Consider the following 27997-nt stretch of genomic DNA (forward strand, 5'->3'; position numbering starts at 1 on the left):
GGCCACTCCAGTCTCATCTGTCCTTCAGAAAACCATACTTGCGAAGTTTCTGATTTTTGAGTTCTTCCGGCCTCTCGAAGGTTCAGCCCCCCGTCCCCAGCATCTTGATCTGCTGCCTTGCTGCTTCCTCACCTCACTCAGCACCTGGTCCACAGTGTGGATCCCTTCAGAAGATACGTTCCAGGGATCCCGCTCCCCAGCCAGCAGGGCATCCAGCGTGCCCTTCTCAAGTACAACATCAAAGGAATCCCTAGGGAAGTCCAGTGCCCGCGCATCCATGGTCTCCCAGCGCAGACTGGGCACGTGGGCATAGCGAGCCCGCATGGCTGTCACCACTACTGGAGAGTAATCCACACTGGTCACGTTGGGGAAACCTCCGAGGAATAACTCGTAGCTCAGCGCGCTGTTCCCGCAACCTGCCATGGGGCGGGGTGGGTAGCAGAAGGACTAGGTTAGCTTTGGTTCTCATGTTCCACGGGTATTTAATCACTGTTGGCCCCATTTTCTCTCCATTCACCCCCTGACCCCACACCAAGTATTTAAAGCGACAGGGTATAGAAGACAGTTGAGCTTTGGAATCACAGAGACTTGGGCACAAACTGTCTCTCATCCTCAGCTGTGTGGACTAGGGTAAGTTGCTTCAGTACCAAGAACTTGGAATTTTCACTTAAGAGAATGACAACAACAGTCAGTAGCTAGCCTACCCACAGACGCAATCATCTGTGGAGTTGTTGAAGGAGCTTGGAACTCAAGAGTTCAAGGATTTGGATTCTAAGAATTCAAAGATTTCTCAGTCACAGAAAAGCATTTGATTCTGGGGCTCCAGTTGCCTCAAATTCAGAATGTGTACAATACTGGCATCATTAGGACCATAATACTGTTACCCTAATGATATCTCTAACCTCTTAGAGGCTCTTGGAAGATAGCAACCCCTGGAAGATGTCACGTTAGGGGTTATAATCTTACGTTGACGTTCAAGGCAGAATTAATAAACTGAGGGAAAACAAGGTGGAGACATGCAGAGAAGTAGGCTACCAAGAACTTCAGATGCTGACTACAGCCTCTCCTCAGAAGAGCTGAAAAGCAAGCAGTGTCTTGCGGGGTGGGGTGGAGAGCAGGGGGGGTCTGCAGTAAAGTGTCTACATTGCAGTCTCTAAGCTAAGCATGATGGCGCACCCCTTTAATCCTAGCACTCGGGAGGCAGAGCCAGGTGGATCTCTGTGAGTTCAAGGCCAGCCTAGGCTACAGAGTGAGATCCAGGACAGGCACCAAGGCTCCAAGAAACCCTGTCTCAAAAAACCAACCACCCACCCCCCCACCCTCCCCCCACCCCCACCACGGCCAACAACACAAGAACGCAGTCTCTAAGAAGGCAGGGACAGGAGAGGGAGGTGGAGATTGAGAGCAGATACACAGTCGCCACACCTGCTGGAAGGATGCAGTGGTCTCCTGCGCCCAGTCTTGGGCTAAGAATGGGGTTAGACCGCAGCTCTTGGCAGGTCCCACACACGGATCTCTCCTTCTTGGGACCCAGACTGCTTTGAATCCTTATTTATCTGTGCCATAGAATCCTGAGATTAGGAATTCAAGGCCAGCTTCATCTACATAATGAGTTCCAGGCCAGCCTATGTTATATAACACCATGCCTCAAAAATCAAAAACAAGCTGGGCTTCGTGGTGCACACCTTTAATCCCAGCACTGGGGGTAGAGGCAGGTGGACCTCTGAGTTCCAGGCCAACCTGGGCTACAGAGTGAAATTTGCTTAAAAAAAAAAAAAGACTACATTTTTAAAAGTACTTTCTTTTTGGATAGGATAGCTATATAGTTGAGAATGATCTTGAATTTCTGATTTTACATCTGTCTCTGGAGCCCTGAGATTTCAGATGTGTACCGCCATTCCCAGTTTATGTGACACTAGGAACTGAACCCAGAGCTTCCTGGATGTTAGTCAAGCACTGAACCAACCAGCCCTCCCCACCAAATAATTACAGTTAATAGTCACTGAACACTCAGTATGATGCTAATTGTAAGAATCATCTGTTTATTTTCAATACAGATTCATGCAGAACTAGTATTTTATCATTTCCAGTTTTTAAATACAGAAATTGAGGAAAAGTAGATAAGGAACTTTCCAAGGCTGCAGAGTCAAGAGTCAGAGTCAAGGAGCTAGGATTTAGGCCTACACCTGTTTCACTCCAAGCCAGAGCTTTTAAACGCCATACTCAACTGCCTTTCAGTTTTCAAGAGGCCCACTCCAGTCCAGTGGTGACCCTCCAGCTTGTGATACATTAGCATGATCAGTAGGCTCTAATTCACTATGTAGTCATTTCAGAGTTCTCATTGCCTCTCCCTGTCTGAACAGCAGAACTAGAAACTCTGAAGTCAGAGAGCCTCCTGTTTCCTCACATGTCACATGAAGCAGCAGATACTGTGTGTTCCCCCCAGACCCCGGTAGCCTTTTGCTATGTCCCCAGGTTTTGGTATGTATTTACTTCTAATGGTTTTTATCTGTGATGCTTCAGGCTGAAATTATTCTTGGGGAAATTCTACCTGAGATCACAATTTTGTTTATTTTCTTGCCTTTCCCCATTCTTCTTTTTTATTCCTTTCCTCATTCTTACCAGTTTCTCCTGGAAGTTACTACTGGAAGAATGACTTGGATATGAATCTCCTTCTCAGGATTCTTTCTGGGGAACTCAACCTAAAACAATGACTCACAGTAGAATCAGTATCTCTTTTTATAAATAAGGTTTAGGGCAGTAACAGTGACTCATACCTGTCATCTCAGTACCTAGGAGGTAAAGACAGACAGATCTCTATGAGTTTGAAGGCAGACTCGTCTACTAGTGAGTTTCAGGCCAGCCAGGACTACATGAGACTCTGTTGCAAGCGGAAGTTTTATTAGAGAGCATCAGTTCTTTTTTTGTGTGTCTACTGGCATAGCAGAACTGCGTAAGCCTAAAATATTCATTATCTGGTCATGTTTAGAAAGGTTTATAGACCCCTAATGTTCAGTAACTCTTAATACTTGTTCCTCAGCTTTAGAAATTGATTAAGTAAGTTAGAAGGGCCCAGCATTGCCAGGTGCTCTACTCATATTTAAGATGAGATCTAATATAGGTGACTCCCCAAATTCTGAGTCCGGTTTTTAGATATTGAAGATTTAAGCTTTCTGAGAACCTTAACTTTTACATTTAGACTTTTCATCCCTCCTATCCAGAAAAGGAACACTTCCCAGTCAGCTGTGGAGATTGCTGGAAACAGTCCTGAACCCTGGTGCCCATCCACGCCCCGACATTTGGGAGGTAGAGGTGGAAAGTGGTTGCAAGTTCAGGGTTAGTCTGTCCTAATTAGTAAACCTCAGGCCTGCCAGTCTACATAACAAGGCCCCATTTCAACAAAAGGAAAAAAAAATACCTACAATCTACCTTAGACCTCCCTGGAATTGGAGTCTCGGTATGGTACCTAGCTTGCCAGTTAATTTTGAAAGGCACTAAAGTTTGATAAACAAAGCTCTATGGTAAATCTACAAATAAACACAATACTATATAACTACAAATTCAAGAAACTGTTTACTTCTAGTATGGAGAAGTTATGGAAAAACTACAAGGAAACTCTGAAAACACATGAAGCCTTTTGCCAGGTATTGGTCTAGATAGTTCACATGCTCATCTAGTCACTAAAAGAACCTTATATGAAAGTCGGGCAGTGGTGGTGCACACCTTTAATCCCAGCATTCAGAGACAGGGGGTTCTCTGTGAGCAATGTCCAGGACAGCCAGAGCAGTTACACAGAGAAACCCTGTCATGAAAAACACTCCCCTTCCCCCTGCCAAAAAAACCTGATGTGTAAGTTTTCATTTCCTTATTTATTTTATGTTTTGTTTTGTTGAAACAAGATCACTCTATGTAGCTGTAGCTGTACTGGAACTTGCTGGGTAGACCAGACTGGCCTCGGATCCACAGAGGTTTGCCTGCCTCCTGCCTCCCAGTGCTTGAGATTAAAGGTGTGTGCCACCACACCCAGCTAAGTTTTCATTTTCTTAAAGCATGGGAATAGAGGCTCAGAAATGTAAAGGTTTTGTGCAAGATTCCAATACCAGCTAAGCCAAGTTTCTTACATTAACTACCTGATCCCAGAGTCCAAATTCTTAGCCACTAGGTTATACGTTCTGGTCCTGGTCATATTCTACTCCCAAACTGAGTAGGGCAGACACACACATTATATTATTTATACTTTACATATATGCTCTATGTATAAGAGATATCCTTTTTATCTTTATCAAGTATTTCACTTAAATGTATACCGGCTTTAGAGGCAGAGGCAGGTGGATCTCTGTGAGTTCCAATACAGACAGTATTACACAGTGACACCTGTCTCAAACAAAACAAAATGTATACAAGCTTTTACTGAACAAAATTTTCAAAAACTGTATTTGACAGTCAACTCTACGCATTCAAACTCATCCTAAGAGTTTCCAGCGGCTGACAGTGGGAGAGACACCCCAAACGGCACAGCTGGACCTCACAGAGATCTGCACTGTAGCATCTCTTTTTGAGAAACGACACCTACCTCAGCAGCAGTTCCCCACCACACTCCGAGGGTGTTATTCTACCCTACCGGTGTTTAGAACCACGTTTCAGCTAGGGCTCAGAGAGGTGGTAACTGCCTTTACCTGACAATAGCTCCAGGTACCCACTGGTGAGAAAAGAAAACTGGATGTGATGCTCGAGGCGCCTGCACATGACTTACTCCAGAAAAATTCGCAATCCCATGTCTAGACATGGAAACGGTAGCACGCAATGGATTCATGACTTGTCCTAGGTTACACAGCCAGTTATGTTGAGACTTGAAGTAGGTCCACAGAAATGAGCTCTCCGGTGTGCTAGGCTGCCTCCAGTGTCTGGGACAGGGTAATGCCCCTCTCTGGGACACTGAAGGGCTGTCTTTTTCCAGAGTACTGACGATCTCTCATTTCTGTTTGCCCTGGCTAAATACAGACGGATTCTGAAGGTACTGGGTCTTGACTCCGAAGCGGAGTGTCCTCGTACAGGAGAAAGCAGAAGGGAAGAAAGCGGTTGAGGTCTGGCCAGCGATCCCTGGCTGGGACAGCACCGGGACTACCCACCTAGCACGAGGATTCGGTCCTCAGGACACAGCTCCGGCTCTAAGAGGGCACGGAAGGAAGCGAAGTCCCCGAACCACTCGTAGGGTCCAGAGTCGGCCGCATCTTTGTAGCGCCGGTCCCAGTATTGGACTTGGCAGTACTGGAAGTTCCGCTCGGGCAACTCCGGAGGGGACCCTGCAGTCCGCGGAGAGGCCATGCTCTGGGCTGCGCCGCGGCCGGGGCGGGGCTTAGGAGCCCAATCGCGGAGGGAAGAGATGGGAGGAGGGGCCTGCGGCCCCGCCCACCCCTGCAGTGGCTCTCCAGGAACACGTGGAACTTCCGGCGTCTCCTAAGCTCTGTTTTGAAAATCTTCCGGCTGGGAAGCCGAGTTCTTTGGCGTCCTAACGTACTGCCTCTCTCAACTCGATCCCACTTTCTCGTGTCAGACTCACCCAGGCTCATCATTTTCCCTTTCCATTAAGAAGCCTGATTAGTGAGAGTTTCCCTTCCGAAGACGTTTGGATCGCCCGGAAGGAAGGCGAGAGGAACGCAGAAAGCAGCTTTGCCCGCTACCGTAAACACAATGACTCGACACAGTCCAAGTGGGAAATTGGGCTTGGAGAACAGAGTCCTGAACTGCTATTTTCTAGGCAAACATTCTGATATGTTCGCGTTTATGTGCTCTGTACGGTACATAACACGGAGAAGTGTGTGGATTCTCTTATTACAACAGCATGTAGTCCTCCAAAGGAGATGCGTTCTGAGCGCCAGCTATCTTATCCTATTCAGGTCCACATATCCATATTAGAAATATTTCTCACCACTACATGTTATAAGCACCAAATGTGTATGCAACGAATCATCTTTGGCTGGAAACCCTGGCGCCCTAAGCCCGATTAGAAGGAGTAAACTGCAATGGAATTAAAAAAAAAAAAAAAAAAAAGAATCTTGTTACTCGGATCAGCGTTTCGTTCCAGAGGACGCGCGGGGCGGGGAGCGGAACCTAGTGTCTTAGGGTTGCTTTTCCCTGGTGATGGGACCGCAAGAGTGGCGCACCGTCAAGATGGCTGCTGGGCTGCGGAAACGCGGCCCGCCGGGTCCCGTGGCCCAGCCGGCGGGACTCTGGAAACAATGGCCACAGCGGGCCTGGCAAGAATGCTGCCTTCTGTTGCGAGAGCCGCGCTACACACTGCTGGTGGCCTCCTGCCTTTGCCTAGCAGAGGTGGGCATCACCTTCTGGGTCATTCACAGGGTGGCATGTGAGTGCACTAAAGGGGAGAGAACTGGAGGGAGGGAGGGAGACCCGGACCCTCGACGCAAACCGGATTACAGAGCCTTCATTCATCATTCAAACCCTGCCCTTTACCCGAGCCCCAAGCCCGCTTCCCAGAAAAGTGATCATAATCTCTCTCCCATAAGGAAGGGAGGTGATCCTAGAGATTGCCCTCTGCATTCAGAATCCAGCCTCCTAAGCCTGCTAAGAAAGCGTAAGCCGCAGGGGAGTCAGTTCTGGCCAGAATTAATGTGCTGTTGCTGCTGCTTGTCTGTACCCTTAGACAGTCACTTCCCCTCCCAGATCTGTTTTTTTCATGCATTTAATTCTTATGTCTTGAAAGTCCTTCTGAAGAATGAAGAATTTTGTGACCACTTAAGTTCATTAGGTACTACTGGTGTCTTTTTTCCGGGATCAGTCTACTCTTTTTTTTTTTTTTAAGGGTCTCATTTTGTAGTCCTAACTGGCCTGGAACTTGCTATGTAGACCAGGGTGGCCTCAAACTCAGGTCTGCCTGCTTCAGGCTCCCAAGTGTTGAGACTAAAGGTGGGCGCCATACTGGCTTCATAAAGACCCTGGGTTTTTGTCGTTCTTGTTGTTTTTGTTTTTTCTTAATGAGAGTAAGGAGCATTCAAGAAAGATACTCACCATTAACTTCTAGCCTCATGTACACATATATGCATACACACCCACCCACGTGTGCATATGCACACACAAAAGAGAGAGAGAGAAAGAGAGCAAGCATTTTTCCTTTTAAGAACTGAAAAGTCAGGCTGGAGAGCACTGACTGCTGTTCCAGAGAAACCGGCTTCAATTCCTAGCACCAATATTCCCAGTCACAACTGTCTGAAACTCCAGCTCCAGGGAATCTGACACCCTTACACAGAAATACAGCAGGCAGAATACCAATGCATATATAATAAAAATAAATAAGTCATAAAAAAAAAAAAAGCTGGGCGGTGGTGGCGCACACCTTTAATCCCAGCACTCGGGAGATGGAGGCAGGCGGATCTCTGTGAGTTCAAGGCCAGCCTGGGCTATAGAGTGAGTTCCAGGAAAGGCACAATGCTACACAGAGAAACCCTGTCTCGAAAAACCAAAACCAAAACTGGAAAGGAAGCTAGGCAATGGTATCATACGCCTAACCCAGCTCCTGGGAGACAGAGACAGGTGGATCTCTAAGTTCGAGGCCAGCTTGGTCTATAGAGTGAGTTCCAGGACAGCCAGGGAAAACAAAAACCACTGCTGCCCCCCCCCCCAAAAAAAAAAAAAGTGAAAAGGAGAGAAGTGTATGACAACATGGTACCCAGGCTTGTGGTACTATTCAAGGAACCCAGGAAGGAGAGTGAATTTGGAGTAGGAAGAAAGATCATAAATTCAGTTCTAGATGCTGAGTTTGAGATACCTGGATTCATGGGACTAAGGGGATGGCTTAGCAGGTAGTGTTTGCCATGCAAGTGTGAAAAACAGTTCAGGTCCCCAGTACTCTACATAAATGCCAGGCAGGCATGGTGGCCCACCTGTAATCCCAGCACCGGAGAGGCAGGGCAAGGGGGTCCTTGGAGCAAACTGACTAGCTAGACTCTGATGTACCATATGTCTGTGTATGTGTACACATGCACACGTGGTAGAAAGTGATGGAGGAAGACACCAATTGTCAACCCCTGGCCTTCAGACACACAGACACACATGCACACGCACACGCACAGTACCAGAGAATGTACTCTGTGCAGTTAGATAAGGGGTGACGATGGAAGAAGCCCTGGGAATAAGAACCCTGTGCTTTGGCGGTCTGAAGACATGGGGGTTAGAGGCAGGCAAGTCCTGGATTCAGAAGTAACTGGACCATGTCCTCTTCTTCCAGACACAGAGATTGACTGGAAAGCCTACATGGCCCAAGTGGAGGGTGTCATCAATGGCACATATGACTACACACAGCTGCAGGGTGATACCGGACCTCTTGTGTGAGTGCGGATAGGGATTTGAGGAGACTGTGATGGGCTGGGAGGGCACCAGGTTGATTGCCCTGGCCTAGGCTCACGGTCCCTTTCATCTCCCAGCTACCCAGCTGGTTTCGTGTACATCTTTATGGTGCTGTACTATGCGACTGGCCGGGGCACGGACATCTCCATGGCCCAGAACATCTTTGCCGTGCTCTACCTGGTCACCTTGCTACTTGTTTTCTTGATATACCACCAGACCTCCAAGGTGAGTCTATGCCACGGGTCCAGCCGGCCCTGGCCTGAAGTGGGGCTGGGGATGACTCAGGTGTGGGAAGCTGACCTTGGCGCCTCCCCCTTTAGGTGCCTCCTTTTGTCTTTTTCTTCATGTGTTGCGCCTCTTACCGGGTCCACTCCATCTTTGTGCTGCGGCTCTTCAATGACCCAGTGGCCATGGCGTTGCTCTTCCTGAGCATCAACCTCTTCCTGGCAAACTCCTGGGGCTGGGGCTGCTGCTGCTTCAGGTCAGTGTCTCACTCTTCTGGCCCCTGTGTCACCATGGGCATCTCCATTTCTCCCCGGTGTTCTGCGACAGAGGCCATAAAGAGTCATTAGGTCATGTTCATCACGCTGAGGCTCCCTGAACAAGTCCAAGGTCTGTAGAAAGTCCCTCTTTCCCCATGTTTTCTTCCCATCTTGGCCCCATGGCATCCATTGTTGGAGCTGGCCCTTGAACACTGTAGATGTGTTGCTCAGTTTGTGTTAGTTAGTCTGGACATGGGGAGGAGGTGTTACTCCCTTCCTCTCAGCCTCTTCTCTGGCCATCTGATGTCCTGTAGCAGTTCTGGATAGGAGCCACATCCTGGTGCTTGCTGGCCTGGGGAGAGACTACTCTGGGGAGGTGGGTATGTCTTTGCATGGGGCACATAGTCCTGGAGCTGATCCTCCACCATTCCCCTCCTCTACCCTTTCAGCCTGGCCGTCTCTGTGAAGATGAATGTGCTGCTCTTCGCCCCTGGGCTGCTGTTCCTTCTCCTTACTCAGTTTGGCTTCCGAGGTGCCCTGCCCAAGCTGGCCATCTGTGCTGCTGTTCAGGTGCCTCCTCATCCTCCCTTAGCGATGAGAAAGAGCCACTTTCAGGTCTCCTCAAATCTCCTGCGGCTTCCTCAAAAGCCAGCAGACAGAGTTTGGAGTTGACTCTGAGCTGGGCAGCCACTGACTCTGTGCTTTAGTCTCTGTGGCATTCTGTTTCATTCTATTGGATTTGGCAGGCATCTGAGAGGCTTCCTAGAGCTGCCTGCTTAAGACCTGGTGAATCAGCTGGGCATGGTGGAATGCATCCTTAACCCTAGCACTTGGGAGACAGAGGCAGGTGGATCTGAGTTCAAGGCCAGTCTGGTCTACAGAGCAAATGCCAGGCCAGCCGGGCCCCACACAGGGAGGCTCTTGAGGAAGGCAGTGTGATCACCTCCTTCCTATACTGCTGCCGTGGGGGCTGGCTCTGGCAGGGGGTGGGAGTAGGAGGGGCTTCCTGCTACTCCTGGTGGGAATACAGGAGCTTCTGGGGCTTCCACCCCACTGTGTGCGCCTAATGATTACCCTGAAGGCTGGGGTGAGCCTTAGCAGCTCTGCTGGCACACCCCCGTCCTCAGGTGGTACTAGGACTGCCCTTCCTGCTGGAGAACCCCATTGGCTACCTGTCCCGCTCCTTTGACCTTGGCCGTCAGTTTCTCTTCCAATGGACAGTGAACTGGCGCTTCCTTCCTGAGGCCGTCTTCCTGCACCGTGCCTTCCATCTGGCCCTGTTGGCTGCCCATCTTACCCTCCTCTTGCTGTTCGCCCTCTGTAGGTGGCACAGGTAAGAAACCAGGGCGACTATCATGGGACGGTTCAGGGAATGGAGTGAAGAGCTTAGGCCTTAGGAGCTACTTGGGGGAGATGTTAAGTTCATGGTGGTTGATCTAGAATTTGGCACACAATTGGGGCTTGCTAAATCTCTCACTGACTTCTCTTCAGAACAGGGGAAAGTATTCTGCTGTTGCTGAAGGTTCCTTCCAAGAGGAAAGTTCCACCCCAACCCCTCACACCTAACCATATCCTTTAAATCATGGGAAAGTAAGTTTTGATCTGTCCAAGTGCAGGTAGAGGCTTAGTCTGTTGGTCTCAGATTCCAGAGCTGGCTATCTTGAGAAGAGGCAGGAGCCCATTCATAGAGCCTGCATTGAGCACCTTCACATCCTAGCTCAGTTTATTCTGAATTGTACACACAGGGCCAGCATTGTGGGTCCGTGCACTCCTCTTCGTATAGTCCTAAGAGTCCGTACGCCTAACGTGTAAAATCCACCTGAGTTGGGGAGGTACTCGGATTAATTTTACAGAGGAAGAATTAGGGCTAGTGAGGGAGTCAAACTCCTTTAGGCTTGACAGCCCCAAACATTCCTGTCGCCCTACTAAACTGAGGAACAGATCCAGAGAGGCTTGTCCCGGGGCATGCATGTGGGAGTGGCCGAGCCAGGGTAGGGTGCATTCTGACCCCAGAACTTTGCCCCTCCTTTTGAATCCTTACCCTGCCCCCATTCCTGCCCAGAGCCTTAACCACCACCTCACAGATTGTGTCCACCCTCTTCACCTCCAACTTCATCGGCATCTGCTTCAGCCGCTCCCTCCACTACCAGTTCTACGTCTGGTATTTCCACACCCTGCCCTACCTCCTGTGGGCCATGCCTGCACGCTGGCTCACACACCTGCTCAGGTACTGGCTGGGACAACCTGGGAGGGGGAGCAAAGGCTCGGGAACTCCTCCCCCGAAAACTATGGCCCGAGAAGGGGATGGTGGGTGGGTCCAGGGCCTGAGAAGTCCGAGAGCCGCAGACCTGGAGATGGGTAAGATCCATTTCTCACTTCCAGGTTGCTGGTGCTGGGACTCATTGAGCTGTCGTGGAACACATATCCGTCCACATCCTTCAGCTCGGCCTCCCTGCACGTCTGCCATGCTGTCATCCTGCTGCAGCTCTGGCTATCCCCTCAGTCCTTCCCCAAGAGCATCCAGCCTAGCAAGAAAACTCACTGAAATCCACCTCATCCTTCCAGGACCCGCCCAGGATCATGCGTGCAATGGACTCTGTGTTTAGAATAAACCTTGCCAAGTCCACCTTTGTGCAGCCTTCATAAAGGTAGTGGTTGTTCATGCCTAGGCCATCTTTGTGCCTGGATGCGGTGAGGTGCATCTTCCCAACAGATAAAAACCCCTCAGGCAGTCTTAGAGGCACTTTATTGCATAGGATCTGGGGCTGTGGCTCTCTCCTCTTCCATTGTCCTATGGAGAGCTCAGAGCACGTGGGAGGGGTGTGGTGTGGGAGGAGAGAGCACAGGCAGGCACTTTCTGTGGTGGCCAGGGTGTTTGGGGGGAGGGAACGAAGCGGTGGAGGACAGCAGACACCAACTTACTCTTTCCCAGCACCGAGAGACTGGCCCTGGGTGGCAGTGACTTCATGTTAGGGGGCCGCTAGCCAGAGCTGCAGACAGCCTCACACATTGGCAGGGCTGTAACACAGCAAGTGGAGCTGCAGATTTTGGTCCCAGTGTCGCAGTAACAAAAAGAGCCCCCGGGCAGCAGCTTTGAGAGCAGTCAGGTCGAGGCCATCAGGCAGGTGTTGGGCCCTCAGCCAGCAATCCGCTTTGGATGCTGTCAGTTCCCACTCGCCAAAGGCCGCGGCGCAGCGGTGCTCCAGCCATGCCAGGGCCACCGCTGTGGCCCAGCTGCGCCCCCGCAGGTCAGAGCTGCCCTGCCTTCCCATTCCTTCTGAGACCTCAGTATCTGAGCCCCGTCCACTGTCTGCTTGGCCTGGGCCCTCAGAGCCCGAGCTGGGGGACTGGCTGCAGGAGGCCGTGGCGCTGTCACCCTGGCCAATACCAGGGCCCAGCAGTGCCCAGGGAGATGAGGCCGAGGCGGGGCTGAGGCTGGCACGGTGGGCAGCAAAGGGTGAGGCCCGGCACAGGCGCTCTTGAGGGATGCACACAGCGGCACAGAAGGGCTCGTCCAGGCGGAAGGAGCCCCGCGCCTCTTGCAGTCGCACCTGAGGAGAGAAGAGGTGGGGGGAGAGGGGAGCTGAGACAGAGCTCTGGCTCCGGCGGTGCCACCCTCCACCTCCCCAGTCCTCACCAAAGGCAGGTAGTCGTGGTTGCTGCTGTCGCTGGTGCTCTCACTAATCTGGCCCTCATTGGAGCTGCAGAGTCTGCGATGACGACCCAGGCCGAGCCTGGAGGAGGCGGAAGGCTGGCGGGGCAAGCCACGATGACCTCCAGTAGGAGATATGGGCTCCCCCAGTGCCGGTTTGGAGTTAGCATTTAGGTCCGGGTCCCGGGCACCTGCAGAAGAGCCTCCCTGATGTCCTACAGTAGGGTCACCCAACTCCCAAAGGCCACTTGCGCCCAGCCCACCGCATCTGAGCCATACCTTTAGAGTGGACTGCGGTGGGCAGCGGGGCTGCGGCTGGAGGTTCTTGAGAGGCAGAGGTGCCCGAGAGCTCAGCTGGATCTGCAGGAACACAGGAGTCAGTTCCACTGGGTAGCCAGCGAGGTGAGAGGCACACCCGCGGTCACCAGGGAAGCACCGTACCTGAACTCCACACCTGCAGGGCTCCAGGCAAGACCTCCCTAGTGGAAGCATCTACAGCAACAGGGCAGGTGAAGTGGGATGGGGCAGAGCTGGCCTTGCTCGTCTGAACGGCTCGGACCCAGGACCGTCTGACTCGGCCTGCGAATCAAAGCAGCATGAAAACACTGGAAAGCCGAAAGTGGCTTGGATCCCAGCGCTCGGGAGGCTAAGGCAAGTGGACATCTGTGAGTTCCAGGCCAGCCAGGGCTACAGGGTGAGACCCTGTCTCGAACACAACTAGAATGTTCCCTACGGCTCCTGTTCCTTTTGAACATCGAGGATGGCCAAAGGTAATCCAGAGTCAGCTCTTCCCAACTTTGACAATAGGCTGAATCTCCAACCCACAGTAGGACCAGGACCCCCCTAGAGCCCAGAAGTTGGTAACCTAGAGTGATCCTCCTGCCTTGGCCTTCAGTGTTGAGATGTACACCACACTCACACCCAGCTTTCCTTCTTGTTTGTATGATTCAGATGTAGGGAGGGGTTGGGCATAGGCAAGCCTTAGAGTACCCAAGGGTATTGGATGGCCCACCCCAGGACTTCAGGGAGGCTCTTTATTTTTGACAAGGTCTTATGTAACCTAGGTTGGCCCAGAACTCTCAATCTTCTTGCCTTAGCCTGCCGACTGCTAGGATTTCAGACAAGTGGTCCAACCCCCAGCACGAGTACTGTTCACCACTCCACGTGTTCATGGAGATCAACTGCAGGGGTGGGCGGGGCCACAGGCTCCCCCTCCCAGTTCTGTCGGCATGATCCAACCTGGTAGTCATTAACGTCATGTGACTTGGGTACTTACAGCTTGGATCTTAATAGTCTTGAATGGAAGATTTGTTTTCCTGTTGCATTCACTTTATTACAAGATCATGCTGCCTTCTGTTTTGGCTGCTAGGAAGCGTCCTAATTTGGGGTCCTATGCTTGCAAGAGTATATAACTTGATGTTGTGTATCTTGTAATATACCTTTGTTTCCTTTTATCATTTATTATTGTTTTGTGTGTGGGGGCGTTTTGCCTGCATGTGTGTCTTTGCGTTATATACATGCCTGGTGCGCATAGAGGCCAGAAGAGGGTGTTGGATCTCCTGGAACTGGAGTTACAGATGGTTGTGAGCCACCATGTGGGTGCTGGGCATTGAACCGGGTCCTCTGGGAGAGCGGCCAGTGCTCTAACCACTGAGCCATCACTCCAGCCCTCGTTTCCTTTACTTTCACTTTTTCTCATTACTCTGCAAAATTTCTTCCCTTGTCAGTGTGGTGAGTCCCCTCAGTGTGATGAGTCCCCCCAGTGTGGTGAGTGCCCTCACATCTCGTGTGGCCGAGTGAGGAGCCGGGATTTCACACAGACCCGCACTTTACTAGTCTCCGTCCCAAGCCTTTGTGCCCGAGCTGTGTCTGCTGGCCACTTACCGTGCTCGGCTGTGGTTTCGGCTCTTCCACGGAGAGCCAGCTGTTCATTGTCCCGGACCACAGAGGCTGCGGTCAGCCGATGGAGTGCCTGGTCCCACGCAGCTTCTCTTACGGGGAGTGATGCGGGCTGTGAGCCATCCCCAGGGTCCCAGAGCTCCTCCAGCCCTACACCCACCTCCCAGCACACTGGCTGGTCCCCGCACAGGGCCCGGATCACCACGTGACAACGTGGAGCCTGGGGAGGCAGAGGCTCTGCTGGAAGGGCTGAGTCCGCATTGGGTGGCACAGCCTTGAATAAGAAAGATGGCTCCATCAGCGTGTCCCAGTCCAGGGGAGCTGGGGAGAGCAGGTTTCCTGAGGAGAGATGTCGGGTATGGGCGACACGGTGCACTGTGCTGCATGTCCCCACAGCCTTGGTATCAGAAACCCAGTTTCCCACCCAGCCCTTACCTGAATCATCCAGGCCCTGACCCAGCTCTTGTCTTGGCTCAGGGCCTGTTCCGTCTGCTATTGCATCTAGAGAGGGGTGCCGGGGTCTACCAGGGACTGGGTTTGCCCGGCCTGAGGGAGATGAGAGACTTCGCCCAGCCAGAGCTGCTCTGTGCCGACGGCCCAGCACCTCAGCGCTCAAGGCTCCCACCTGTGGGTGAGATGCGGAAGGTCACTAGTCGAGGAATTCAGTCTCTGGCCACCATAACGTGGCAGCTGCCTATAATTCTATGTCACCTAACAGTATTTCCCGCTTCAGATTGTTTCTTGACTCTTTATATATTTGTGCAAGAATTTGCTGCTTCTCCTTGGCATACCTTACTTTCCTAACTCCCTCTAACAGTCAGTCTGACTCTCAGCACCCATACATGTCTCTCCATGCTCACTACTGGTTGTGATATCACAGATGTAGATTACTCGTCTATCTCTAGTTAGACTTAATAATAAACATTGAACACGGAAGATGGTAAATAAATGTTTGCTGGATACATGATGGATGAATGCGTGCTAGATCTCACCTTGAATGGAGCTGGTGGGGGTACAGGCAGGGGGCAAGAGCGGGAGCCCGCAGGTTCTACCCAGGCCAGGCTTCGGCAGCCCTGCTGAGAAGGGGGATCCAGGGGAAGACTACCATTGGGGGAGCCAGGGCCCTGAGATCCTGGGGACTCGCTGCTGCAGGTGGAGCCTGGGCCCGGCTCAGGGCTGGCAGAGCAGTGGGTAAGCACATACTGCTCCCGGATGTATGAGGACTGGAAGATTCGACGCCATATAGCTGTGTCAGATGAGGGATTGGGTCCAGGGTCCGTGACTGGGTCAGTCAGAGCTTCCATGCCTGCTGGAAAGCAGGAGAGTAAGCCCAGCCCCGACCCTGCCCCTTGCCCTGTCCCACACAGCTACAAACAAGCCAGGGTGCTCACTCTGCTCTGAGTCTCCTGCAGCCCACAGGCTCGACAGCTCTGCCGACACAGTGCTTGTTCCCGGTGGCTCTGTGGTGTGTGTGGGCTCAGTGCCAGGGCTGGTGACAGAGACTGCCTCCTCTGGAGATGGGAACACGGAACCGCCCAAGCTCTGCCAACCAGGCTCTTGGCCCTGGGGAAACCGGTATTGAGGAAAATTTATACTAATTGATACCTTTTCCCAAGCATGTATGTGTGTGTGTGTATGTATGCATATATATAGTTTTGTTTGTTTTTCTGAGACAAAGTCTCACTATATAGCTCTGGATCTCCTAGAACTCACTCTGTAGACCAGGCCGACCTCAAACTCACAGAGATCCACCTGCCTGTCTCCTGAGTGCTGGGATTAAAGGCATGCACCACCACCACATCCAGCTCCAAGCATAATTTTAAGTCATAGCAAGTAAAAGCTAATAAGTAAGAAACAAGGACCAGCAAAATGGCTCAGTGGGTAAAGGCACTTGCTGTATAAACCTGACCACTTATGTTTGACCCCTAGAACCAATGTAAAGGTAGAAAGACAAACTGAGTGTACAAAGTTGCCCTCAGACCTCCACATGAATGTTATGGTATGCATACGCCCACACACTCAAGTAAATAAAAATGTAATACGGTTTTAAAAAGCCTTTATTTACTATTATTAGGGATGTGTTTGTATGTGCGTACAAGCCACAGCTTACTTGTGGAAGTCAGAGGACAACTTGCAGGAGTTGGTGCTCTCCTACCATGTGGGTCCTGGGATTGAACTCAAGTCATCAGGCTTGGCAGCAAGTGCCTTAACACACTGAGCCATTGCCCAAGCCCAAATGGCACACGCCTTTAATCCCAGCACTCAGGAGGCAGAGCCAGGTGGATCTCTATGAATTCAAGGCCAGCCTGGTCTACAGAGCAAGATCCAGGACAGGCACCAAAAATACACAGAGAAACCCTGTCTTGAAGAAAAAAAATCTGCTGTAAGATTGTGTCTCCTAGAAATAACAGGAAAGCTAGACCCATGATACCTCAACATGGCTGCCTAAACAAGACCTAACAATGACAATACTTACTGCCAATTCTGCTAATGTAGAAGGGAGAAACCATACCGTTTCCACTCCTAGACAAAGAACTATAGGCAACTAATAATTGCTGAGAGAGGGAAGATCAGTCTCTCCCAGGGATGAGCTCCCTAATTAAGTGGTCAGCCTTGAAATCATAAACACACAAGCAACTTTAGACAAATTGAGCAGTGTTTGTGTGTACATAAAACAATAAAGATAAGGCCATCAATTTGAGAGGGAGTTGGGGGGGCATTGGAGGGGTTGGAGAGAGGAAATAGAAGGGGAGAAGTGATATAATTAGATTTTAACTAAAAATTTAAAATATGACCGGCAGTAGTGGCACACACCTATAATCCCAGCACTCAAGAGGCAGAGGCAGGTGGATCTCTATGAGTTCAAGGCCAGCCTGGTCTATAGAGCAAGTTCCAGGACTGTTACACAGAGAAACTTTGTCTTGAAAAACAAACAAAAAGCCAAAAAATATTTTTAAAATTAAATATAAAAAATTTAAAGAGAAAACAGGAGGCTGGACAGTTGGCTCTGTGGTTAAGAGCACTTATTGGTCTTGTGGAGAACCCAAATTTGATTCCCAGCGCCCACATGGTGGCTCAACTGTATGTAACCCCAATCCCAGGGGAACAGACACCCTCTTCTGACCTCCACAGGCACCAGGCTCACACATGGTGCGCATACACAGGTACCGGCAGAACATTCATGTACATAAAAATTTCATAGCACCGGCTGCCCTTCCAGAAGATCTGCGTTCAATTCCCAGCACCCACATGGCAGCTCACAACGGTCTGTAACTCCAGTTCCAAAGGATCCAACACCCTGACACAGCATACATGCAGGCAAAACACCAATGCACATCAAATAAAAGTAAAAATAAAAAAATAAATAAATAAAACGGAGCCAACATGTTGACCTTGCCAGTAATAAAGCTGCTGTAAAGCTGAGCTGCAGAATTGGCCTGAGCTGGCCACCTGGCGAGGGCACACAGTCTGTTCTGTGGCCTCATAATCAAAAAGGAGGAGGCATGAGTAGTTCCTTTAGAGAGAGAGTTTCATAAAAAAATAAATAACAGCTACATCTGAAAGCCCTACTGTGGGCCAGGTATCCTGCCAAGAGCACTCAAGGTCTGCTTCCCGGCAGCCCATGACACATATCATCTGTGGCTGGAGAGGTGGCTCAGAGGTTAAGGGCGCTTGTTCCTGTACAGGACCAGGTTCAGTTCCCAGCACCCACATGACAGCTCACAACCATCTGTAATGCCAGTGCCAGGGGATCTGGTGCCCTCCTTTGACCTCCAAGGGCACCAGGCACACATGGGGGGCACATGCAAACACTCATAAAATAAATTAATTCAAAACACTACCGAAAAGCCGCATTATTTCCCTAGGAGGCAGTGGGCTCAGAGAGGCTAAGTGACTTGCTGACATCAAACAGCCAGAATGGGACAGGGCTGGGACAGGAGCAGCACAGACATGAGCTCTCCTACCAGCAAGTGTCACCAGAAATGGCCAGGCGGAGCTTGCTTGCTTTAAAAAGACTTTCAAGTTTTGTTTTATGTATATGGTGTCTTGCTTGCATGTATGCCTATTGCACCGTGTGTGTGTCTAGAGCCCAGGGTCACAAGACAGGGTCAGATCCCCGTAGATCTGGAGTGATGGATGGTTGTGAGCCACCATGTGGGTGCTAGGAGCTGAACCTGGGTCTTCTACAAGAACAAATGCTCTTAACGGGCATGCCATCTCTCCAGCCCAGATGGTGCCTTCTGAAAGGTACTGGGTGAAGTTTTAGGTACTTGCCACCAAGCCTGACAACTCAAGTTCAAGCCCCATGACTCACATGGTAGACGGAAAGAACAAACTCCCACAAGTTGTCCTCTGACCTCCTAATAACACACCATTGCGAGTACTGTACACTTACACAAAAACAAGTAAGTGTAATTTTGAAAAATTCTAAAAAGAAGAAAGCCAGGTAGTGGTGGTACATGCCTTTAATCCCAGCACTCTGGAGGCTGAGGCAGGTGGATCTCTGTGAGTTCAAGGCCAGCCTGGTCTACAGACCGAGTTCCAGGACAGCCAGGGCTACAACAGAAACCCTGTCTCTAGGCTGGAGAGGTGGCTCAGTGGTTAAGAGCACTGGCTGTCTTACCAGAGGACCCAGGTTCAATTCCCAGCACCCACCCACATGGCTGTAACCCTGGCTCCAGGGTATCTGACACCATCATACAAATATACATGCAGGCAAAACACCAATGCACATAAGTTTTTTTTTTAAAAGCATTAAAAGAAAGAGAGAAAGAGAAAGAAAGAGAGAGAGAGAGAGAGAGAGAGAGAGAGAGAGAGAGAAAGGAAGGAAGGAAGGAAGGAAGGAAGGAAGGAAGGAAGGAAGGAAGGAAGGAAGGAAGGAAGGAAGGAAGGAAGGAAGGAAGGAAGGAAGAAAAAGAGAAACACTGTCTCAAAGCCCAAAAAGAAAGGAAGGATGACAGGGAAGGAGATGCCCAGACTTCAGCCCCTGCAAGCCCTCCTAGCATGCGGTAGCCTGCCCAGTCCTACCCCCAGAGCGCGGGACCGGAAGCCATCCACCCTGAAAAGTGAGCAGTAGCCAAGCAGCTGGTCCCCAGGGTAGAGGGCCGGGATCTCCCGGGGCGTCAGCAGTGCCTCCACAGCATCCGGCACAAACCAGTCCACAGAGATGTCACTCAAAGCAGGTTCCAGCGCCTTCCGCAGAGCCTGCACCAGCTGGAAGGGATGCCAAAGGACATGGGGCGAGGGTGTCACGGACAGACAGACAGACAGAGCTGGCAGGCTGCCCTTCCCCAATGTCCTCTGTCCAGCCCTGTGCTGATGAGGAGCATAATCAGGCTGGGTTCAGGAGAAGGAGTTGGGGTATACTCAAGCAAAGGAACCAAGTACGCAGTCTCGGGGCTTGGTCTGTCTCCTGGGTGGGACAGACTTGAAGATGGGGCTCCTTCCAGGGGCTGTCCAGAGGCTATGTCCCCACACCTCTGGCCTCCCACGGCCTCCCTCGTTAGCACCAAGTTCTGTGGGTTTCTCGGGGAGAGAGACTGACCAGAAAGAAGTCTGGTAAGAGTGCCAAGATCACAGGCCCTGACCAGGCTGTTTCAGATTCCATGTGCAGCTCTGGAGAAAGCCCTCCAGAAGTAGGTAATCAAGCACAGGTTCACACTCACCTTAGGCTGCAGTCTCTCCCCAGGCCTCAGGAAGTAGGCCTGCCCCCTGCTGAGGACAGACAAGCCATGGAGCAGCTGGTGGCAGGCAGGTGCCAATGCAAAGGAGAAGCACCTGGCAGGGGAGGGAAGCAGCTGTGACATTCAGGAGTATCTTAGGGGTGTCGTCGTCGTCGTCGTCGTCGATCTCAGCGAGTTACACCTGCCCACTCCATACCTGGCTGCCCCTCTGTGCCACCTCATGAACTCCAGGGCTTGGTGAGAAGTGGCAGCCATTGGGGAGGCGGCAGTGATCAGGAACAGCTGCCGAGGATGGGCCCTGTGCTGGGGTTGCCCCAAGGCCCAATCCAATACAGCCAGCACATCAGGGGGCCCACTCACAGCCTGCAGAGTCTCAACGCTCTCACAGATCAGCTGCACAGTGTCCTGGAGAGAAAGGGCTTGGGCTGGGCTGGGCTAGCCTGAAACATCTCCATGAAGCCCCCAAAGCCTGGCCCATACTCACATCACTGCAAGGCCGGCTCTCTGGGAAGAGTGGCTGTACCAATGTCCCAAACGTGGCTAGGTTGACAAGCGTCTGGGCTGGGAGGGATTTTACAGCCAAAACAATGGCATCCTGGGGAAAGCCAGGATGAAAAGCGTGAGAGGCCCCATTGGCACCGGTAGAGAGCAAGGAACAGCAGAGTGTTTGTCTTCTCCAGGCTATCATTAAACGGGCTGGCTGAGGTCATGTGAGAGAAGCCCCGAGGGTGTGAAGAAGTGGGTCCCTGGGAACATAAGGGAGCCTCGAAGTATATGAGAGACCTTTGGGTGTGGGACTCTCTGGTGGAGTGCATGTGTGTGTGAAGTTTTCATCTTTGTGCCTGTTTGCAGAGTGTGAGCACTAGGGGTGGTGGCACACGCCTTTAATCCCAGCACTTGGGAGGCAGAGCCAGGTAGATCTCTGTGAGTTCGAGGCCAGCCTGGTCTACAGAGTGAGTTCCGGGACAGTCAAGGCTGTGTGTGTGTGTGTGTGTGTGTGTGTGTGTGTGTGTGTGTGTGTGTGTGGAGAGAGCTCCTGTCTCAAAAAACAAAATGAAACAAAGTGGCTCTTGGAGTCTGGGAGAGACCCACGGAGGTAGAATTGGGCCCCTCTTTGGTAGATAGTATGGTAAACAATGAGGCTGCGGCAGCCTGGCACAGCCTGCTGCCAACCCCCACCCCCACGCCCACACACTGAGCCCCACAGGCCTTGTGTGCTGCGCTGCTGCCGTCCAACAGGAAGAGGAGCTCCCGAGTGGCCGCACTCAGGTGTCCAGGTGTGGAGCTCAGGTCTGGGCAGAAGCTCAGCACCAGCACAGGGTTCAGCAAGATGTCCTTATGGAAACGCCGCTGCAGGAACCACACCTGAGCACAGGAGCAGGAGTCAGCCGTAAGCCAGATGCCGTGCAGCTGTGTCTGGGTGGGCCCGGGGGACCCAGCCTTGGGGCCTTTTTTTTCTAGCAGATTCACCTAAAGGGGGCTCTATTTTGTAGCAACTGAATGACATCCTGGCTGCTGGCTGCCTACGTTAGACCTGCCTCCCCCCTCAGAGACCTGTCTCAGAGGGATTCACGCAGGGCTCCTGTGATTATTGGCTACCCTCTGTGATGGCGGGGCAACACTGAGAGCGTCCTGAGAACAGAGGCCCCACTCGTCCCGACATGGGGCCACCTGCCTGCTTCTCGTGGGGTTTGAGCCAGCTCCACAGCCTGGTCGCATACCTGCCGTTCTCCATCACTGTCCCTTCGCTGCAACCTCTGAAAGTCGGGACGGGCCCTCACTTGGGCCTCATACTCTGCTGCGCTCAAGCTACCAGCCTCCAGCATCAAGTGTGGCTGATGCGGCTCTGAAAAGAAGACACACAACCCTGTCAGGCCGTTCCTGCCTCTGAACCCCAACTGCCCAGCCCTCTGTCTCCAGAGGACGCCTGCAGGTGTATCCTCTCTGCCTCACGGGGCCCATCCTCCGAGATGACTTGGTTCATCTTGCCTGGAGTTCTAAACCGTAATTGAACACTGCTTCTCAGGCATGCCATTCATAAGTGTATCAGAGCCGGTCCACCGTGGGCCCCATCTCTCACCACTGGGGTACAGGAGGATCTCCAAGGCCCGGTCACACCGATGGCCCTCTGCCAGCGTGACGCAGATAGTGGCTGCAGAGCTGGCATGAGGGAGGGCATCTGCACGCAGGGCATGAGAGGGGCTCTCCAGGCCTGAGGGACAGAGGTAAGGATGAGTCACTCATGTCACCCCAGGCCCCAAGACACGGGACTGGCTTCCCAGATAACGGTGGCAGGGATAGCGGCTGATGTAGCTATGCTCCAAGTCTCATCTTCAGGCTTACCCAGAGAAGGAAGGATACATCTGCCAACAAGGGCTAGAATGAGGGTTCCCAGGTCTGTGCTCAAGCTGGTCAGAGGGCGACATATTCAATTAGCCTCCTCCCTCCAGCGCTTGCACAAAGGAAGATCTACTTTGTTACCTGGACCACTGCCACTGTTAAGTACCGCTCTTGACACGATGAATAGAGTAGTATATAAATGAATTACACTGATAAAAATAGTGTGGGAGCCAGTCTGGTACAGGCAGTGGAGAGAGACAGGAGGATCAGGGGTACAAGGTCGTTTTTTAGCTACCTAACAAGTTTGAGGCTAGCCTAGACTATTATGAAACCCTGTCTCAAACAAACAAGCAAAACAAAAATACTAATTAGAGGTTCCTAAGTCCTCTTTTTCCCCCTGTTTTCTTATCTATGAGCTGTGAATTATTTCCCAGTCTGCCACACTGAGTAGGGTGGGTAGGCTAGGCTAGCTACACCTACCTGCCAACAGACACGGCCCGGTCACCAGCATCTCGAAGGAGAAGGTGTACGGAGCTGGACAGTGGGCAGGGCCCGAGAACACGTCCGGAGGGGCAGTTGGCTGCTCCCAGGCCGGCCCTTCCTCCTCAGGGCTGCCTACCCCGAAGCAGCTGGTAGGGCTAGAAGGGAGCACGGGGAGGGTTGGTGGGCCACTCTGAAGGTCACTCGCCCTTCTGGCTGACTGACCCCCCCCTTCCTCACTCCGCCCATCCCCTGGGGCCCCCGCACCCTCACTAGACCCACAGAAGTGGAGGGAGGGATGAAGAGAATCACCATAGGCCCAACCTGTCGTCACAGAGCCCCGGAGACCTGGGGGACCCCGGCAGGCCTGGCTGGGCCAGTGGGGTGAACACAGTGGGCAGGGCCACATGCATCACCCCATCAGGCCTGGAGGGCAACTCCCGGCTGCTGCACAGGGTCACTGTCATGGTACCAGCCGCAGCAACGAGGCCAGTGGGCAACACCAGCGTGGACCGGGCTTGGGCCAGATCCAAGACAAGATGACCTACGGCAAGTAAGAAAGGGGGTCAGAGAATACTAGAAGCAGGGAGGATGCTATCACAAAGATAGTGGTGGTGGGGGGGAAACTGAGTCACCACAAAGTCTGGTAAAGCAGAACTTTGTGTGGTTGGCAAGACACATGAGACAGGATGACTCGTGAGGCGAACGGTGGTGAGAGAGGCAAGCTGATGGAGGATCTGGCGGTCACCAGGCAAGAGCACATCCACACCACGGCTGATGGAGGCTTGGAGGGAGGGGCACACCCATTCCTAAGGTCCTGTTCAACCTTCGTGGACGGACACCTCCTTCTCTGCTCACAAAGGTCCAGGGCCCCCCAGGGCCCACTAGGGTGGCTCCTGAAGTTTCTACCTTTTCAGAGAGGTTAGGGGCAGCAATGTGCTTAGAAGCGGTTTGGAGGACACAGGACAGCGTTCACACGCAAAGGACGGAATCTGTTTAGAATGTAGACTTCTTTGAGGACTGGTGGGGTTGAGTCACCACTGCTGCTGCATGTGAATCCCAGCTACCCAGTCTGGCCTCAGTTTACCTTTACAGCCCCACTTTGCCTTGTCTCATAACCATAACCATTTGTTCATCCTTTCCAGAAATACTTGCTGAATAAGTTAAGGAAAGAAAAAGATTTTAAAAAAGAAGGAAGGTAAATAAAAAAAAAGCAGGTGGGAGGGGAGGGAGGGAGGGAAAGCCCAGCAGGACGGCGCACGCCTTTGGGAGCACTTGGGAGGCCGAGGCAGGTGGAGATCTGAAAGTTTGAGGCCAGCCTGGTCTACAGCGTGAGTTCCAGGACAGCCAGGACTTCTTAGTGAGACCTTGTCTCAAAAACTAAAAACAAACAACAACAACAACAAAGTGGGGCTCCCGTGCAGCTGCCGCCGACTGACGCAGTGAGAAGAACACAGTCAGGTTTCGAGCCTGAGCGCTGTGGCTTCTAACTGTGTCACTCGACAGTCCTCTTGGGAGCCTTCGTTTCCTCTTACATAAAATGGAGAACACAATTATATCCCGAAGATTATGGTGAGGAATAAATGAAATAACGAATGCAAAGCCCCCAGACTTCGAGGGCCATGGCCATCACTTCCGTTGCCAGTAAGAGGTCGAGGGAAACAGTGCACACTCTATACATTGTGTGGCGTATGGAACTTCACGTAGGCTTCATAAGCTGAAAACCACTTGGGGTCCTGTATTGCTATCATTTTTGTTTATACCATCACCCTAATCTCCACTTCACCAATTTCTACTCTTCCAGTTAAATGCTGGCTCCTCTTTCTGGAACATTCCTGGGGGCAGAGCTCAGACCTTATTCTTGAGTCTACCTGTCTGTGAGGCTTTAATCCAACTCTCAGCACCAGTGGATTCTGTCCTTTTTCTTACCTGATAGTCCATATGAGCAAGAATCAAATGAGTATATAAATGAATAACCAAGAGAACAGGGTGCGGACCACAGAACACAGCACAGGGCGGGACTGCCATCCCCTTCAGACTCACTGGGCCCCTTTTCTGTGTCAGATGATGGGGTCTAGAGACCAAAGCCCAGCCCTGAACTCAGGAGCTAATGCTTCAGGAGAGACAGACAGGCAGGGACCGTGACAATTACTCTCCCTCATAAGTGCCCCGGGCTGAGGAGCAAGGGGAGAGTGCAATCAGTTATTTGTGGAAGATGAGGGAGAGTTTTGTAAGGAGAAGCATATGAATAACTCTCAAAGAACGAGCACAATGCGCTAGTTAGAACCAGGGGGGTGGAAGAGCAGGAAGACAGAAAAGGAGCTGTTGCAGAAATTCTGTGGTACCTGGTGCCAGAGGGAGGCTAGCTAGATGGAGTGAGAACCTGGTCTGTTAGGCAGGGCTTTGCATTTGATTCAGGAACTACTCAGTTTACAGGTTCACAGGGACTAGGCTCAGGTGTGTAGCCTAGGAGATAAGGGACTGGGGAGCGCTCCCTCGGGGAAGAGTGCTCTCTGCCTCATCCTAAAGAGACCATGGCCACCTGGACCGTAGGTACAGTGCCTGCTGTGTCTGTCTGCCTGGCTGTGAACCTCAGACTCGGCCTGGCCCACATTCTTCCAGCACCAGGTCCAGGTCAGGTGCCCAGTCTATGATTGTTGCATGAAGGGATGAATCAATGGATGGAAAATAAAATCAGTGTCTGGAAGAAGAAAGATGACTGGCGGGAGGCACGAGGGTGCAAGAACCCAAGTTGTGGCTGGCACTCGAGGGTGCGGGTTCGGGCTCAGAGCTTACCCTGTGCACAGCGGCGGGGTGTAGAGGTCCCCAGTCCGGGGCCCAGAGCGCGGCAGCAGGGGGCCTGGGAGCGGCGCCGGCTCTGCAGCTGGAAGGAGACGCGCCGTCCGGCTGCCTCGGCCTCGAAGCCAGATACCACCTCCGCCTCGGCCAGCGGGTACACGAACACGCCTGCGAGCCGGAGCGGGCAGATGCGCTGTCGAACCCCGCCTGACACTTGCTACCTCCCCGCACCCGCACCCGCACCAGGCCTCACCGTCCACCGGCTGGGGCTGCGGGTTGTGGTAGGTGAGCCGGGCCCGCAGGCTGAGACAGGGTCCCTTGGCATAGGCCCGGACACAGGAGTCGGTGAGCGGCAGCGGCGTCCAGCTGGAGGGGCAGTACAGGCCGGGCATGGTGCCCACCCTGCGCGAACAGGGGCTGGATGAGAGGGGCGGCCCTCTCTGCGCCCTGAAGGCGAGCTATGCTACTTAACTCGGGCTGGGGACTTGGGAGAGGAGAGGGCGCAAGGCTGAGCCGGGAACTCCCTCCCCCCTCTCCCCCGCCTCCAGGCAGACAGGTGGTGGGGCAGATAAGAAAGGGGGGTTGTAGGGATGGCAAGATGGGCATCCTCGCCCGTTACCTGGGTAGCTGGAGCGCAGGGCAGCTCTGAGCAGCGGAGAAGTGGAGGGTTAATGGTTAACCCTCCAGTCCAGGCGCCCTCCAGTCCCCCTGCGGGTGTGTGTCGGGGGTGTCCACAGATGTTCCTGCACCTTCTCGGGGCCTCGCCACCACCCCCGTACCTGCCCCCTTCCGCTGGGTTCCCCACGGCTGCCAGCTGTCGGAAGTGGCGCGTATGGAGAGATGGAAGATACTCTGGAGAGCCAAGGTTTAAAGGGCCAGCATCGTCCCAGGCGCCCCTAGCTCCCAAGGGTCCCCAGGGCCCGGGTGAGACAAGGAGCCCAGAGGGCTGCAGTCTTTATCTCTCCTTGCCTTTCGAGACTGGAGTACTGAGAGAGGCTGCGGACTGGCTTGGAAGGTTGCAGTAGGAAGAACAAGAAAGGGACGGGAAAACGCGTCTGGGGAGGTCGGATGTGCAGAGGTGTCGCGGCAGCGGGGGTCCATGGGATCTGTCTAGAGCGCCTCTCCCTGCCCAGGCTGGCCTGAGACTAGATGGCTGCTGAGGTAGCCACGGGGGATGCTACAGGGTGGGTCTTGGGATCACCCCCTCCCTTTGGGCAGCCCAAGCCTCACCGTCACTTCTTGGCGGAGTTGTGGGCGTCGCGACCAGACAAGAGTGGGTGATGCCTCCCCTGGGCTCCAGGCTGCCCTTGTCCGTGCACCTGCGGGGTCCGGTTAGGAACTACAGCCGAGATGCTGTGAGCCGGGAGACTGTCGCCAGTCTGGCTGCTGGTAGTCCCGCCCGGGGCGCAAGGGGCCGCCCCTCCAGCCCGCCTCTGCCCCGCCCGCTCGCCTCTGCGGTGGGGGCTGCGGCTCCCCTCCCTCCTCCGGGCACCGTACCGCCTCCGCGTCAGCCCAGGCCGGCGGAGCCAGGCGAGACTCCGCAGTGCAGAGACAGCACCCCAGCGGCTGCACGACCCCCACCAATGCCAGCGTGAGGCCTCCGAGGCCCCACCTCTCTCCATCCCTCTGGAGGAGGTGAGGAGTTTCGTGAGCAAACCAGGGCGGCCGAGTCTGCAAACACACACCCGCTTCCCAGCACTGCAGTGGCCCACCCACCACCACCCCGCCCTTGGTGGACTGCCATTCACTGCAGTGACCCTCCCTCATAACCGCAGCGGAAACCAGTGTCCCACCAGCCAAGCCTCGTCCCCGCAAGAAGCAAAATACTTCGCAGTTACCTAGAAACCTCTCCTTTCGCGGCATGTGCCTCGGTTTTGCGTGCTCACTACCCCCAGTCGAGGCTCCCCTTTGCTGCCGCATCGTCCCCACCCGGAAGCAGCCTGCCCAGCCATCACTGCGCTTATTCCCTTCCTCTGCTGGGAGTGGGGAAGACGTGCCGGGTGGCTTGCTTACTCAAGGAGTAAGCCTGGAGACTGAAAAGCCTTCCAGCTTTCCCAGGGGTGCGGACTGTTCCTGTCACAGCAGCGACCCCCGCCCCCCACCATCCGCATAGCACCTGAGGGAAGAAAACATTGTTGCTTCAAAAACAGGTCCCTTGTTATCGGCAGGGTTTTCGCGGGTTTGACAGTGTTCTGTAAGATTTCCCCCTGGACCTTGAGGGAAGAGTCCAAGAATCTCGGGAAGTGGGAGGGCGTATGTTTGGGTCACCGATGCAAGCACTCCTAAAGATGCCCTAC

The 27997-nt window shown here is 52.9% G+C and overlaps 3 protein-coding genes across 12 annotated transcripts in view; 1 reads left to right on the forward strand and 2 right to left on the reverse strand.

Moving 5' to 3' along the window:
* Nucleotides 1-5936, reverse strand: part of LOC114683313 (endothelin-converting enzyme 2) — a 42420-nt gene extending 36484 nt beyond the window's left edge. The window contains exons 1-2 of one of the 2 annotated variants that reach the window (XM_028857552.2): nt 5130-5936; nt 133-416 (exon numbers count right to left, since the gene is read on the reverse strand). In XM_028857552.2, coding sequence (XP_028713385.1) covers nt 133-416; nt 5130-5325 — 480 coding nt within the window. In that variant the 5' untranslated portion in view covers nt 5326-5936. The remainder of the gene's footprint in view (nt 1-132; nt 417-5129) is intronic. The other variant, XM_028857551.2, reaches the window with a different exon arrangement.
* Nucleotides 5937-6135: 199 nt separating this feature from the next.
* On the forward strand, nt 6136-11486 carry Alg3 (ALG3 alpha-1,3- mannosyltransferase). 3 transcript variants are annotated; one of them, XM_028857559.2, is made up of 9 exons: nt 6136-6330; nt 8246-8345; nt 8442-8589; nt 8685-8845; nt 9296-9416; nt 9974-10179; nt 10338-10414; nt 10929-11073; nt 11229-11486. In XM_028857559.2, the coding sequence occupies exons 1-9, from the start codon at nt 6240-6242 to the stop codon at nt 11389-11391; spliced, it is 1212 nt and encodes a 403-aa protein (XP_028713392.1). In that variant the 5' UTR covers nt 6136-6239; the 3' UTR covers nt 11392-11486. The 3 variants fall into 3 exon arrangements, with proteins under 3 accessions (XP_028713392.1, XP_028713391.1, XP_037065784.1); XM_028857558.2 differs by having other exon boundaries at nt 6154-6367; XM_037209889.1 differs by lacking the exons at nt 6136-6330; nt 8246-8345 and having other exon boundaries at nt 8514-8589; nt 8770-8845.
* Nucleotides 11487-11573: 87 nt separating this feature from the next.
* On the reverse strand, nt 11574-27997 carry Vwa5b2 (von Willebrand factor A domain containing 5B2). 7 transcript variants are annotated; one of them, XM_037209885.1, is made up of 22 exons: nt 27539-27996; nt 26931-27019; nt 26320-26345; nt 25954-26102; nt 25698-25868; nt 23226-23445; nt 22902-23059; nt 22162-22293; nt 21803-21927; nt 21291-21446; nt 20566-20676; nt 20278-20486; nt 20064-20175; nt 19426-19611; nt 15789-15960; nt 15390-15706; nt 14833-15022; nt 14383-14736; nt 12940-13077; nt 12778-12858; nt 12484-12689; nt 11574-12397 (listed from the first exon to the last, which is right to left on the reverse strand). In XM_037209885.1, exons 1-22 carry the CDS (start codon nt 27618-27620, stop codon nt 11849-11851), a joined length of 3933 nt encoding a protein of 1310 aa, XP_037065780.1. In that variant the 5' UTR covers nt 27621-27996; the 3' UTR covers nt 11574-11848. The 7 variants fall into 7 exon arrangements, 6 of the variants coding, with proteins under 6 accessions (XP_037065780.1, XP_037065779.1, XP_037065778.1 ...); XM_037209884.1 differs by having other exon boundaries at nt 15390-15703; nt 23214-23445; XM_037209883.1 differs by having other exon boundaries at nt 23214-23445.

Source organism: Peromyscus leucopus, chromosome 12, assembly GCF_004664715.2.
Source record: "Peromyscus leucopus breed LL Stock chromosome 12, UCI_PerLeu_2.1, whole genome shotgun sequence".
NCBI lineage: Eukaryota > Metazoa > Chordata > Mammalia > Rodentia > Cricetidae > Peromyscus > Peromyscus leucopus.